This window comes from Amphiprion ocellaris, chromosome 4 (genome assembly GCF_022539595.1).
Source record: "Amphiprion ocellaris isolate individual 3 ecotype Okinawa chromosome 4, ASM2253959v1, whole genome shotgun sequence".
In the NCBI taxonomy this organism is placed as follows: Eukaryota; Metazoa; Chordata; class Actinopteri; family Pomacentridae; genus Amphiprion; species Amphiprion ocellaris.
The window spans coordinates 3,469,738-3,483,881 of NC_072769.1; the positions used below are offsets into that span (position 1 = coordinate 3,469,738).

Sequence of the window (14,144 nt, forward strand, 5' to 3'; positions counted from 1 at the left end):
GCTTCAGTAAAATTCAAACTGAAATAATTTCACAGAAGCTGTAGACAGTTAAAGAAAACCCCAAAAAACCCAAAAGGTCTGAGCTCTCCTGATTTACCGTTCACATTCAGATCCTCATCCTCATCTATTACAACAATCTGGGGGTGCTGGGGACGGGAATGCGGCGGCACTGGTTCAACAGGCTTGGGGTTGGTGTATCGCGGTTCAACCGGATCAGGGTTAGGGTACCGTGGTGCAAATGGAGAGTATCTAGGCTGACTGGGTTCAGGGTTGGTGTATCTTGGTTGCGAGGTTTCAGGGATGGGATATCTGGTCTTGGTTTCGTCAGGGTATCTTGTCTCAGGTGGATCCGGATATCTTGAATGAACCCTTTCAGTGTTGGTGGATGTTGGTGCGACAGTCTCTGATTCAGTGTATTCTTGGTCAGGTTCTTCATTTTCTGGCTCTTCAGTACCTGATATGTTGTGTTGCGGTGTGACATTTTCAGCTTCTGGGTACCTGAGATGGTACTCACTGGGAAACACAGTTGGAAACTCCTCCTTTTCTTCTGGAGCTGCTTCAGTGGTCTTTGATGTGAAAGTTTCATAGGTAATGGAGGAGGTAGGAGGTACGGTAGCATCGTTGTCCTCAGGAGAGCGAGTGACCATCCCTGGTGCAATGCCGATGAAGATCGGTGTGGCACCAATTTCGTACACCCAAACTCCATTCCGTGCTGAGTTTGTCTTTCTGGTTGAATACAGCAAAGAATGATAATCAGTGTGGATGAAGGTCAACAACACTTCATATCTACTAGTGTTTGCCTTACTGCGTAAAACTTAGATAGAGGATGAGCTTTGAAAGACAGGTACTTGATACTTATTTGTGCATAAATAGATTAAGTATCTATAATTTAAATTTCAGCACAGGTTGACCATCACCACTAGTCGACCAGTGACATCAGGTTCATACTTGGTAAGTTCCCTGATGGAGATCTCGTCGTCGGTGGTCGTGCGGAAATACGTTCCCTGTTGGGTGTTCCAGAACCAACCCGACACGATGCCTTCACTGAAGCCGGCCTCCAGCAGCTTACTTTCTCCCTCTACTGATGTGGAGAAGAACTGCAGGCCGTCTCTGGGGTACAACAGGATGGCGTAGGAGGACGACTCCATGGAGACTAAAGCCAGCTGGAAGGTGTTTCTCTGGAAATACAAACGAGATTTTTGTCCCCAACAATTCTTAGTTTTGGTTCACAGTTCTGCTAACTTTCTGTCCTGACAGAGACAAGTGAAGGTAGCGTTTAGAACAAAGAATTTTCAGACCAAAATTGATTCATTTTTTTAGACTTCATATCAAGGAGTAGTAATAATTCTTTAACTTTTTCTGCTTTTGTTTGGTCTGTCTGAAACTACTGAAGAATACACCACAATTAATTTCGAGTCGATCTCCTGAAATGAAAGTGCAGCATGTTGTCACAATGATTTTAAGAACCATAAATATGAATATATGCATATGTTATTTTACAGTCATCCATTTTCTTGTGCTTTCTGGTCTCATGCAAAGAACTTTCATCAAATAATGACTCACAGCTTAGTAAGTGCACCTTTGTAATCTAGTCCAATCCACTGCAGCGCTCCTGTCACTGACCAGTGAAACTTCACAAAAATGTCTCAAAAACTGAATTAAATAGATTGCTATGGCATTTAATTTACCCTCAGGATGGACTCCGATAACTTTGGTAAACCACTAGGTCCAATATAGGTCCAAATTTACATTTTTTGTAACAAAATGCCTGAAAAACCTTAGCTGTAATTTGTGTTTAGTTCTAATTGCCAATGTCACCATCCTAAACACACTAAACAAAGGTGGTGAAAATATTCAATATTTCGCCCGGTTTAGCATCATTATGAGCCAAATTAGCAAGCCAGCTTTTAAGAACTTACCTCACATGACCAGTGTGTCTTTGATAGCACCTCACATAGCTGCTACTTAGCTAAGTTTACCAGATGTTGATCTGTTTTCACCATTTCTGCTGTGATGACTTCCACTATGTCTTATTACTTTACCTCAGAGCCGAAAGAATGTTTGGGTGTTTGGGTCAGACTCTGGTGCAAAAGCAAAATCACAGACCAGAGATGTAAAGCAAACCCTCCCCTAATCTAACCCCCTAACCCACCTTAGCGTCCAGTCCATCCCCCCGTCCAGATGTGCCCCAGGCGGCCATGCTCTCCCAGGTGACGATGAGGGCGTTGGTGGGCTCCACTCCCTCATCGCTGGGAAAAGCCCGTCTAATGTGTCCGGCTGCTTGGTTCAGTACATCGGGGCTGCTGTCCTGCCTGTAATAAACTTTACCGTGTCCGTCGCTGTTGTCCAGGTCTCCCAACAGTGCTGCGATCATTTTGAAACCGCTGGGCATCTTTCCCAGGTACTCCTGCTGAGCCGGAGGCTTGGCAAGAGCAACGAATCCATTGGTGTTAATCTGGAACAAGACAGGAGGCAGATCAGGTGTTTTTGTAGTGAAGGATCTCAGACTACAGTTTATGTTCTGTTTGTATGTAAACACGTTTACAAACCCGCCCATAAGAACACTACAGTACATAAGAGGGAAGTTGTTGAACTATATTATTAATAAAAATTCCCCAAAATTATGAAAAAAGTATTTTTATATTAAACCAAGAGTTGCACTATGATGAGCAGGAGCCAGTTTATGGCTGCAGTAAATTTGGTGACACTACAGTCTATAAAAGTGAAGTTATTGAATATTTGTGTGTCTCTTTGCTGTTGCAGCGGTTTTACAATTTGCAGATGGTCCCTTGAAAAACAGCTACTGTTGATTAAACTTGGCTTGTAGCACATTGTCTAGCTTACAATGATTTGAAAGAGGCATTGTTTATATTCTGAAAACGTATAAGTAGTGAGTAATTGATGCTGGAAGTCCAAATCTGTGAATATCTTTCCAACTTCACTGAACTGTTTTGTTTCCTGATGTCGCCGTAATTCGCTGGCTTCATGCATCGACTGTATATAGAGTTTATGGCTTCATGCTGTCATTTGCTGTATTTCACCACAAATAACATAATTCTGTCTTGTCCTTCAATAAAACCAAAGTTAAGGTAACTCTCGAGGTATACCCGGAGATTTTTTAGGTACTGATGAATCTTAAGCAGTTCTGCGTTTTTCAGACACTGTTTCGGTCAGTAATTTTCTAACTGCACACAAAAGTAATGAATCTGGATGAGCTAGAAGCCAACCTGGAGAAAGCGTGGAGAGAAGTTGAAAGGTCAAGGAGGTGTGGCCATCGAAGCAGCGAAGGATTTTTGAGGAAAGACCAAATGAATGTTTTATAGGTAGACTTGTAATGACACAAGTAATCAGGATGGACCAGGTGGAACCCATTTAGGAGACGAACAATCAAACATGTTGTCCAGTGGGGAGAAGGAACTTTTGGGACATGGTGTAGTTATGATGGCTTTCATAGTAATGACCAGTAAGTTTCTAACTGACAGAACTCTGAATTTTCCTAATGAAGGTCCAGCAGTGAAACAAATGAATTTATCTTTGGAGTTGGATTGTTTGAGGGAGTCTTTCTGACATGGAGATAAGAATGAGAAACTCTTTTGGTATGTAACAAATTATGAGAAAGTCATGCCACGTAGGTCTTCAGATTACAACAAATCTTTTGATATATTTCAGGTTAGATCTTAAAACGAGCATTGATTACCTTATAATAACAAGTCAGTATATCATAATTATGTGAACAATTACTGTTCGTTGTTAATTTATGTGGGTCTTGGTGTTCTATATTAAATTATAATCCATTATCTCATCTCTCTCATTATCTCATCTTATATATACTTCTGTTTAATTCTATTTAATCACTTAAACACTGTGCTGTAATCATTCTAACAATTATAACATACTAGGTCAGCATCATGGAATATTTCTAAATAAAAAAATATTTTCACAGGTTTCCATAGTCCAGACTGGCAGGACTACTGACCTGGTGGGAGAACTTCGGTTCCTGTGAACAGGAATCAAACATCCGCGAAAATATTAGGATTCAAAGAAAAGAGAAAGTGAGGGTGTAGATCAGGGGTGTCCAAGTCATTCTAGTTCAGGTTCCACATTCAGCCCAGTTTGATCTCCAGTGGACCGGACCAGTTTTACTATATGATCAACACGACAAAAGTCAGATAAAAAAAGACAAAAAAACAACAAAAACAACACAAAACATTCAGAAAATGAGACAGAAAGCATTAAAAAATGAGACAAATGACATGAAATAAAACAAAATAAAACGAAAAAGTGACAAAACATGAGACAAACAAGTTACAAACCGACAAAAAAAGAGACAAACGACACGAAACAAAACAAAAAGGTGACAAAAAGTTAGACAAACAAGTTTCAAAGCAACAATAAAATATGGATTCACGACAAAAACGAGACAAAAAACACAAAATGGCACGGAAAACAATGAATAAAGCAAAACACAAAATGATAAAAATAAGACAAAAAACACAGGCGAGATGAAAAGAAAACACAAAACGACAACAATGAGAAATAAAACAACAAAATATGAGACAAACGACAAGTCAGACAAAAAACAAAAACAAGACAAAATATTACAAAAATAAGACACAAAACGACAAAAAATTTGACAAACAAGATGAAACAAAACAAAAAAAGAGACAAAAAAATCCACCAAAAAAGTTACAAAGTGACAAAAAAATGGACAAAGACAAAAACGAGACACAATATTACAAAAATGAGACACAAAGTGACAAAAAATTTGCCAAACAACACAAAACAAAAAAAGGGGAAAAAAAATTTGACAAAAATGATACCCAAAACAGTGAATAAAGCAAAACACAAAATGACAAAAAAAACACAAAAACACAAGCAAGACAAAAAAGAAACAGAAAACGACAAAAACCAGAAACAAAACGACAAAAACATGAAAGTCAGACAAAAAAACAACAAAAACAAGACAAAATATTACAAAAATGAGACACAAAATGACAAAAGAACAATGAACAATCTAGTATTTTACTTTAGGATCAAAACATATATAAACTTTCTTCTCTAGAATTTTTACACTTTGACGGCCGGATTGGACCCTCTGGAGGGCCGCTTTTGGCCCGCGGGCCGCATGTTGGACACCCCTGGTTTTAGATATCGTCTGTTGATTTTTTTAAATGGTATCATGGGAGTGAGAGAAGTCGGCTGGTTTTCTCATGTTGCAAAGAAAGACTTGCAGTTAAACTCCATAAACGTTGAAGACTCTCCTTCAGCTCCACGTCTCTTTGCAGCTCGGATCGCTTTGTCAGCACACAGGAATTCCACACAAAAGCTTCCCTTTCCCTCTGAAGAATGGGATTGCTTTAACCTTATTAACTCAAAGCCGCTTTACACTGAATTCCATAGTTAGTGTTTGAGCCCAGAACACCATGAACCGTGACCATGAGGCGTATCAGTGAAGTGTGTCCTCTCCATCCAAGGCTGAAGCTGCAGCTTTAGAGGAAATACCCACAGCTCAGATACACATCCTTAGCTGTTTGGTTTTTGTCCTTTTGTGTTTTTTTGTCTCATTTTTGTCGTTTGTCCATTATTTTGTTGCTTTGTAACTTTTTTGTTGAATTTTTTTACTCTTTTTTGCTTTGCTTCGTGTCATTTTGTGTCTTGTTTTTGTCATTTTGTGTCTCATTTTTGTAATGTATTTTTTGTTCTTTTTTTGTCTGCCTTTCGTCTCATGTTTTTGTCGTTTTGTTTTTCGTTTTTGTCGTTTTGTGTTTCCTTTTTGTCTCGCTTGTGGTTTTTGTCTTATTTTTGTCATTTTGTTTTTTTCGCTGTTTTGTGTATCGTTTTTGTCATTTTGTGTTTTTTGTCTCGTTTTTGTCATTTGTCCATTTTTTTGTCACTGTAACTTTTTTGTCAAATTTTTTCTCTTTTTTGTTTTGCTTTGTGTTGTCAATTTTTTTGTAATTCTGTGTCTTGTTTTTGTTGTTTTATGTGTCATTTTTGTAATATATTGTCTTGTTTTTGTTCTTTTTGTCTGACTTTCACCTCATGTGTCCCAGCCACAGCTTAAGGCTGTGGGCTGTGGTAGTGCTTCCTGTTCTCTCTCTCCTAGGTGTGTTCTAGGTGAAGCTGGCAGCAGGTGTGGTACATTGTAATCAGCAGACGAGCTGCAGGTGGAGCTGAGTGATTGGTCTCTGAGCATCTCTATAAAAGCAGATGACACCAGTCATTCGAAGCTGGACTGTCGTCTAATCTCCAGTTAGTGCTGGGAGTAGAACTGTCTTTGCCACCAGCCTAGAATTGCCAGTAATTCTGTTTTTGTGTTTAGAAAGCTGATTCCTGCCTGCTGAGTTGCCTGGGTTCCTTCATCTGCTGGTTTTCAGCAAAACCACGGATTCTGCCTTGTTCTCCGGAGGATCTCCACCTGTCACCAGCTTAACCTGGGAACATCAGCGTACACCTGGAAAGAGGACTTTCTCTGGAAACATCTGCCATGACCGGGTTCTACTGACACCAACTTACCAAGCACATGGTGAACACATGGAGGGAGAGTTCTGGATGAAGCCAAACCAAAAGGACTGTTCTCAGCTCATCAGCTGAGTCTCCAAGCCCTAGTATCCCCAGACTATTTGTATTGTTAATATGTCAAATTAAATAATCAGCCTTCCACATTTAACTTAATGTATTTTATGCTCTGTATAGGATAGCTTTAGTCTGGGGTTTCAGCTCATAATTACTGGTAGTCTAGGTTGGGTTAGTTCTGTATTTTCAGTTGTTTCCCTACTTTGGTGTTTCCATACGTGGGTTAACCTTAGTCTCAGTTTCCATGTTCATGCAGTTATTCCTCTGTACCTCTAGATGGTTTTTGTTTTTCAGTTCTAGTAGTAGTTTAGTTCTTCTTTGTCTAAGATTCTAGTTCCGGGTCCTGTATAGAGTTTCTTGTTGTGAATAAAAGCATTTTTAAAACGTTCACGCTGGTGTTGTTTCATTTCCTGCTCCTGAGCCTTTTTGAACCTGCCGTAACACCATGTTTTTGTTGTTTTCTTGTTTTTATCGTTTTGTTTCCTTTTTGTTTCGCTTGTGTTTCTGTCTTGTTTTTGTCATTTTGTGTTTTGCTTTATTTCTTTTGTGTTCTTTTATCTCAATTTTGTCGTTTATCCATTTTTTTTTTTTTTTTTTTGTCGCTTTGTAACGTGTTTGTCTAATTTTTGGTAAAAACCTGTTTGTACCAGACTGTCAGAAGGTTGTTGTTTTTTTTTTGTTTTTTTTTAATTGTAACTTCCATGATAAGACCTTTACCATTTCTGTGTTTTTAGAACGTGACCAGTACTTGTCATTGGACTGAACTGGAGCAGCGTTTTGCAGGCGATGAGGGAACATTTTGACTAACTCCGTTCTTCTATTGTGGTTTAGAACCACGTCTATAAAGGTGTAGAGCCTGGGTTCACAGACCGTTAAACCGACATTTAAACACAGGCATCCAAACACTGAGAAAACCTTTAGTTTTTTGGCTCGTGGTAAACTCTTGGATGACCGTCAGACTTGGGAATGGTTTACATTTTACCATCGTATCTGAATCCAAGGCTCCATTTTAGGCTCTGTTTCATTTTCATTACATACAAGTGGATTTCCATGACCTTACCCTGAAGACTAAGAATCTTTCCATCAGAGTAACCAGGTCTAAATGAAGCTCCAAGGAACACTGTTTAACCCTAAAAAAAAAATAATACTTCCAGAAAGTACAGGAACTTTAGGAAGGGATTTGCAGCACTGAATGCTACAGATTCAGAAAATGCATTTGCAAGTGCTTATTTTTAGAAGAATTCCTCTGATTAATGGACATATGATGGAGAACAGCCCTTGAAAACATTTATGTTGAGGAATACAGTCAGGTTCAAGTCAAATTCAATTAAAGTCATTCATGTTTTGTTTAGTCATTCATTTAACCCTCGCGTCGTCCTGCGGGTCAAATTGACCCGTTTTAAAGTTTGAAGGGGGGGAATATACTTTCACAGTGAAACTTCTGATGTCCACATTTTCAACATTTTTGGGAAATTTTTGAACATTTTTTGTTGGAAAAAAAGGTTAAAAATGTTTCTTAAGAACATTCACATAAAAATCAACCAAAATCCAGCAAAATATAAACTGATATATATTGAATCACTTTAGATATTTTTAGGATTTTGGAAGATTTTTACTTTATTTTTTGAAAATATTTACAAGAATTTTCTTGCCAAAGTTGGGGTATTTTTTCAAAAAAAAAACTTTTCAGGGAAACTTTCAAGGAATTAGTGGAATTTTCTTCCTTAAGGTTTTGCAAATTTTCAGAAATTTGGGGACTTTTTTGGTAGAATTTTTGGATTTTTTTTCAGACAAGGAAACAATATTTTTTGGTGCCCATGAATGAAAACAACAGGATTTAAAACAGCACAGTAAACCTTTCATTTATTCATTTGTGTAGTCTGGTGAAAAATGACCTCTTAAAAATCGACACTTTCCTCTCATTATCACATGAAATTAACATCCATCTATCCAAAATTTTTTTCTGTTTCTCCATGTCAGGTCAGGGTGTCAGCAGATCATTCACTTTCCGTGGTAATGTTCTGGAGTTTCTTCTGGGGGATCCCAAGCTGTTAATAGTTCAGATGAGATATGTAATCCCTCCAGTTAGGTTTAGGTCACCTCAGGGTCTCCTTCCAGTTGAAGGATCCCAGGAGGAATCCCAGTCAGACGCCCAAACCACTTCAGCTGGCTCAGATTTTACTCCAGTGTCCCTACAGGTGTCGGAACTCTGAAACTAATTCTGGCCACTTGGAACCACAATGTCCTTTTTTCAATCACTACCCAGAGCTCATGACCACAGGCGAGGGTTGGGATGAACCTGGAATCGATAAGGTTGTCTACTGGCTTCTTGGCTGGGTTGGAGCTGAAGGCCTGAAACTAACAGAACTGTCGTATTTCCATCATGTTTTCTGCATTTTTTATTTTTACCAAGATGGACAGGAGCCCTTTCAGTTCTATCCTCTTGTGTTCTTGATATGGTTTAATGACAATGGCTCCAACTGACCTTGATGAACCAACTGATGTGCACATAATGGTGGTGGATGAAAACTCATTCGGACTGCAGGTCTAGGTGTTTTTCTTAAGTTTGCTTAAGCTACAAAGACACTGTAGCTGTCCACGGCTGCTGTTCTACCTGTCATGACCCACAATAATACCAAACTGACAAATTCACTCTGAACTAAAGGTTATAAACTGCCACAGTTATTTACTGAAGGATTATGGGACTGTGTTTCTTGAAATTCCACACATTTCCAAGCGGTTAATGTGTAACTGTAGATCAGGAGGCGTCTCGCCTCAGACCAGTCATCAACCACAGGGCAGACCTGAGGGCTGTAGGTATCACCATCACCACAGATTTGTTTTTTTTTCTTGCAAATGGTCATCAGTAACGTTAGCCATAGATAATATTTAGGTGCTCCCAGGAAGGGTAGGTGTACGGACTGGAGCCACTTTCACCACGGACACGTTCTCATGGTTGGAACATCTCCAAATATGGTGAAGCTCATGAGGTGCCTCCAGTCAGCAGTGGTGAGCAGCTACTGACGAGGAGGACGAACCATGAACCGACCACAGAGTGCTTTAGATGTTCTGGAACAAGTCTGATCCAGGCAGAGACAACTTCCAACTTCCAGCTTCATTTCAGAGGTCTTTTATGGCGCTTTTTCCACCAGCTACTCGGCTCGACTCTACTGGGTTTGTGAGGTTTTCCATCAGGACGTAGTACCTGGTTCCAGGTACTTAGTTCCTACTGAGCCGGGGTTCCCAGCGAGCTGAGGGGAGCCGATAATGTGACGTCTACAAAGTGCAGGCCACTGATTGGACAGGGAGTGATGACACACCAGAGCGACTCCTTAACAAAAATCAGTGTGTTTTGTGACTTCAAGAAACTTTTATGTTACTTATCCCACTCTGCTCCCACTCCTCCCCCCTCTCATCAAAGCACCGACCAGCCAGCTCCTTCTTCACACCTCAGCTCTCTACCACCACCACCACCAACAGCACCCCTCCTCCCATCCCCGTCTTCTACCACCTCCGGACTCCGCATACAGCCCCATCACCCCTCCTCGTCTCACCCCCCACCACCACCATCACCCCTCCTCCTGCCACCCTCCCCCTGCCTCTCCATAACAGCTGATCAGGTGAGAAGTGAACTTAAAAAGATCAAGACCAGGAAAGCTGCAGGTCCTGATGGAATCAGCTCCAGACTCCTTAGAGACTGTGCAGACCAGCTCTGTCAGGTGCTGCTGCACATCTTTAACCTGAGCCTGAGTCTGGAGAGGGTTCCTCTGTTATGGAAGACTTCCTGCCTGGTTCCTGTCTCTAAGACCAGGAACCCCAGGGAGCCTAACCACTTCAGACCTGTGGCCCTCACTTCTCACCTGATGAAGACCATGGAGAGGATCGTCCTCAAGAACCTCCGTCCCCAGGTGAGCCAGTATCTGGATCCACTGCAGTTCGCCTACCAACCGAACATTGGAGTGGATGATGCAGTGGTCTACCTGCTGCACAGATCACTGACTCATCTGGAGAAACCCAGCAGCACTGTGAGGGTCATGTTCTTTGACTTCTCCAGTGCTTTCAACACCATCCAGCCTTCTCTGCTCAGGATGAAGCTAGAAGGAGCAGGAGTAGACTGTCACCTGGCTGCTTGGACCATCGACTACCTCACCAACAGACCACAGTACGTGAGGCTTCAGGACTGTGTGTCTGATGTGGTAGTCAGCAGCATGGGGGCCCACAGGGGACAGTGCTCTCCCCCTTTCTCTTCACCCTGTACACATCGGACTTCCACTACAACTCTGGGAGCTGTCACCTCCAGAAGTTCTCCGATGATACAGCCATTGTTGGGTGCGTATCTGAAGGGGACGAGCGGGAGTACAGGATGGTCATCTCTGACTTTGTGGACTGGTGTGAGCGAAACCATCTGCAGCTCAACGCCAGTAAGACGAAGGAGATGATCGTGGACTTCCGCAGGAGGAGGACACCCCGGACTGCACCGGTGAACATCCAGGGTTTGGACATTGACATGGTGGACACATACAAATACCTGGGTGTTCACCTCAACAACAAACTGGACTGGACACACAATAGAGAGGTTCTGTACAAGAAGGGCCAAAGTCGTCTCCACCTGCTGAGGAGACTGAGGTCCTTTGGAGTGTGCAGGACTCTGCTCAGGACATTCTATGACTCTGTGGTAGCGTCTGCTATTTTCTATGCAGTGGTCTGCTGGGGAGCAGGGAGCACTGAAAGGGACAGAAAGAGACTAAACAGACTGGTCAGGAGGAGGTTCTGTCCTGGACTGTTCCCTGGACTCCATAGAGGAGGTGGGTGAGAGGAGGATGTTGGCAAAGCTCACATCCATCATGGACAATCCCTCTCACCCACTGCATGACACTGTGGGGTCTTTAAGCAGCTCCTTCAGCAGCAGACTGAGACATCCACCCTGCAAGAAAGAGCGCTATCGCAGGTCCTTCATCCCATCTGCTATAAGACTTTACAACATCAGCATCACTGGCTGATGTTAACATAAACTGGACTATATCATTACCACCCCAAACCATAAAATTTGCACAGACATTCTTGCACTGCACATCTTTGCACTTTTAAACTTTATTTTTATTTTTATTTTTTCTGTTAAAAATTTTGCCACCCTTGTATATATTGTAAATAAAACTGCTGTAACAATGTAAATTTCCCCTGGAGTGGGGAGAAATAAAGAACTTTATCTTATCTTATCTTATCTTATCTAAACAAACAAGTATATGTTGAAAGTAACATCGTTTTCTCCTGTATGCAGACAATAAGCTAGCTAGTTAGCCATCAGTGCTAACTCCATGCCCGGGCCGCTGTGCTATGACGGCTCCACACATGATGAGGTGGTACTCAATGGAATGGAAAACCACCTAAACCAAGTCAAGTCGGTGGTAATGCAAAAGTGTCTTTAGAGTCCAGGCTTCAGTGAGTCTGAGCGGTTTTAGGTAGATGGTTATCATGTTTTGGTTGACGAGTGCAATCTGGCAAAATGGCTTCCTGACTTATAGCTAGTTTTTCTATTAGACTACAAGCACAGATCTACTTTAGTTGGTGACATTACTGACGGTTCCAGCAGCACAGAGATCTATTTTCGACCGAACTGGATTTTGAGGAATGAGATTTTGCACAGAAAATGGTTTTAAGTTTCTTTAACTTTCAGAGATGTAGGAAGGATGTTTTACACAACAAACAGAATCCTGTAAAATGTGTTGATGGACACCGTTTACTTGACTGGATACCAGACAGACGCAGATTCAAATGCCTGAATGATTTACTTCAACCCTCCTGCTGTCTTCATTTATGGCACCAAAAAATATTGTTTTCTTGTCTGAAAAAAATCCAAAAATTCAGCAAAATAAATTTGACAAATTTATGAAAATGTGTAAAACCTTCAGGAAGAAAATTCCAATAATTCTTTAAAAGTTTCCCTTAAAAATTTTATTTTTAAAAAATCCCCCAAATTTGGCAAGAAAATTCTTGTAAATATTTTCAAAAAATGAGGAAAAATCTTCCAAAAAAAATCCTAAAAATATCCCACATTTTGAAACTTTAAATTTGCAAAACCTTCAAGAAGAAAATTCCAATAGTTCCTTAAAAGTTTCCATTAAAAGTTTTATTTAAAAAAAAAAAAAAATCCCCCAACTTTGGCAAGAAAATTCTTGTAAACATTTTCAAAAAATGAGTAAAAAATCTTCCAAAAAAAATCCTAAAAATATCTAATGGGATTCCATATATATATCAGTAAAACTTCTAATATTTTCTTTAAGAACATTCACATAAAAATCTTTTTTTGTTGATGTTTTTGTGAATGTTCTTAAGAAACATTTTTTAATTTCTTTTTTCACCAAAAAGTATTCAAAGATTTCCCAAAAATGTTGAAAATGTGGACATCAGAAGTTTCACTGTCAAAATATATATTTTTCTCCACATTTTCAAACTTTAAAATGGGTCAATTTTGACCCACAGGACGACACGAGGGTTAAACTCTTTAAACTTCACTAAAAACATGTGTCCACCTCACATCGGTGTTTTTCAGATGGAATGGTCTTCATGTAGTGAAGCAGGTGAACTTCATTAGAAATAACTTTTCTGAGAGGAAGTAGAGAGTTCAGCCTGTTGGGGCTCAGAAGGGAAATTATCTTCCATCCACTGTGAACGGCTACAGACATTAAACCGAGGCCTTGAAAGTATCACAGCTCCAGACATAAACTGTATCTAACAGTCCTCCATCCTTCCACCACCAACATCCTGCTGAAAGACTAAACAGCCGCTCAGATGTGTCTTCTTACAGCTAAAACCTCCTCATCTGTAGGACATGGAGGACAACATACTGCAAAATGTCTTCAGTCTACCTACATAATGGAACACATGGAGTCATTTTAAGATCAGTTCATGTTAGTTTCAGGAATCTTTACAGAATCTCAGAGATGCAGCCTGTTGTTTACTACAAGAGCATGACACTAAAAAGCATGCAGTCTATGCAATAAGCTGATTTATTGCCGTGTTCGCTCATAGAAGTTACACAAATGCTGCTGCATTTCTTGCTCTTGTGTGATTTCTTCTACTAAACAGGTTTGTGTCCTTTAATATTACCACTGTTTGTGCTTAATTAAACATTTACTAGATATTTAACACATGGAAATCACTACTCTAGATCAGGAGAGTTAAACTCATTCTAGTCCAGGTTCCACATTCAGTCCAGTCTGATCTCCAGTGGACCGGACCAGTAAAACCACAGCATAATAACCTAGAAATAACCACAACTCCTAATGTTTCCTTTGGTTTAGTGCAGAAATGTTCACATTTAAGGAATTATCTTACACTAAACATCATGAACAACCTGAAATTTATGAAGAAAAATAAATTCTGTTTCATCAACATTCAGCCTCAGTTTATCATTTCCACATTACAACTTCCAGATCACAGAGTGTCTACAAAGGAACACAACATTTAGTCACCTGGAACTGAACCATAGAGGATTTACTGGAGGATCAAAACCACAAATCAGACAAAAAAAGACAAAAAACAACAAAAGAAAGACAAAATGTTCCAAA

General features: G+C 40.2%; 1 protein-coding gene and 1 long non-coding RNA gene across 3 annotated transcripts in view; one reads left to right on the top strand and one right to left on the bottom strand.

Annotated features, from left to right (window-relative positions):
- The window catches only part of LOC111567774 (nidogen-1-like), a 79,814-nt gene that overhangs the window by 47,812 nt on the left and 17,858 nt on the right, over nucleotides 1-14,144 (bottom strand). For both annotated transcript variants that reach the window (XM_055010010.1, XM_055010009.1), the window contains exons 2-4: nucleotides 2,153-2,455; nucleotides 949-1,178; nucleotides 98-726 (exon numbers count right to left, since the gene is read on the bottom strand). In XM_055010010.1, the coding sequence (XP_054865985.1) occupies nucleotides 98-726; nucleotides 949-1,178; nucleotides 2,153-2,455 (1,162 nt within the window). The remainder of the gene's footprint in view (nucleotides 1-97; nucleotides 727-948; nucleotides 1,179-2,152; nucleotides 2,456-14,144) is intronic.
- On the top strand, nucleotides 5,487-6,964 carry LOC129348762 (uncharacterized). Its single transcript, XR_008601449.1, has 2 exons — nucleotides 5,487-6,252; nucleotides 6,323-6,964. It is a non-coding gene; the product is annotated as an uncharacterized LOC129348762 (long non-coding RNA).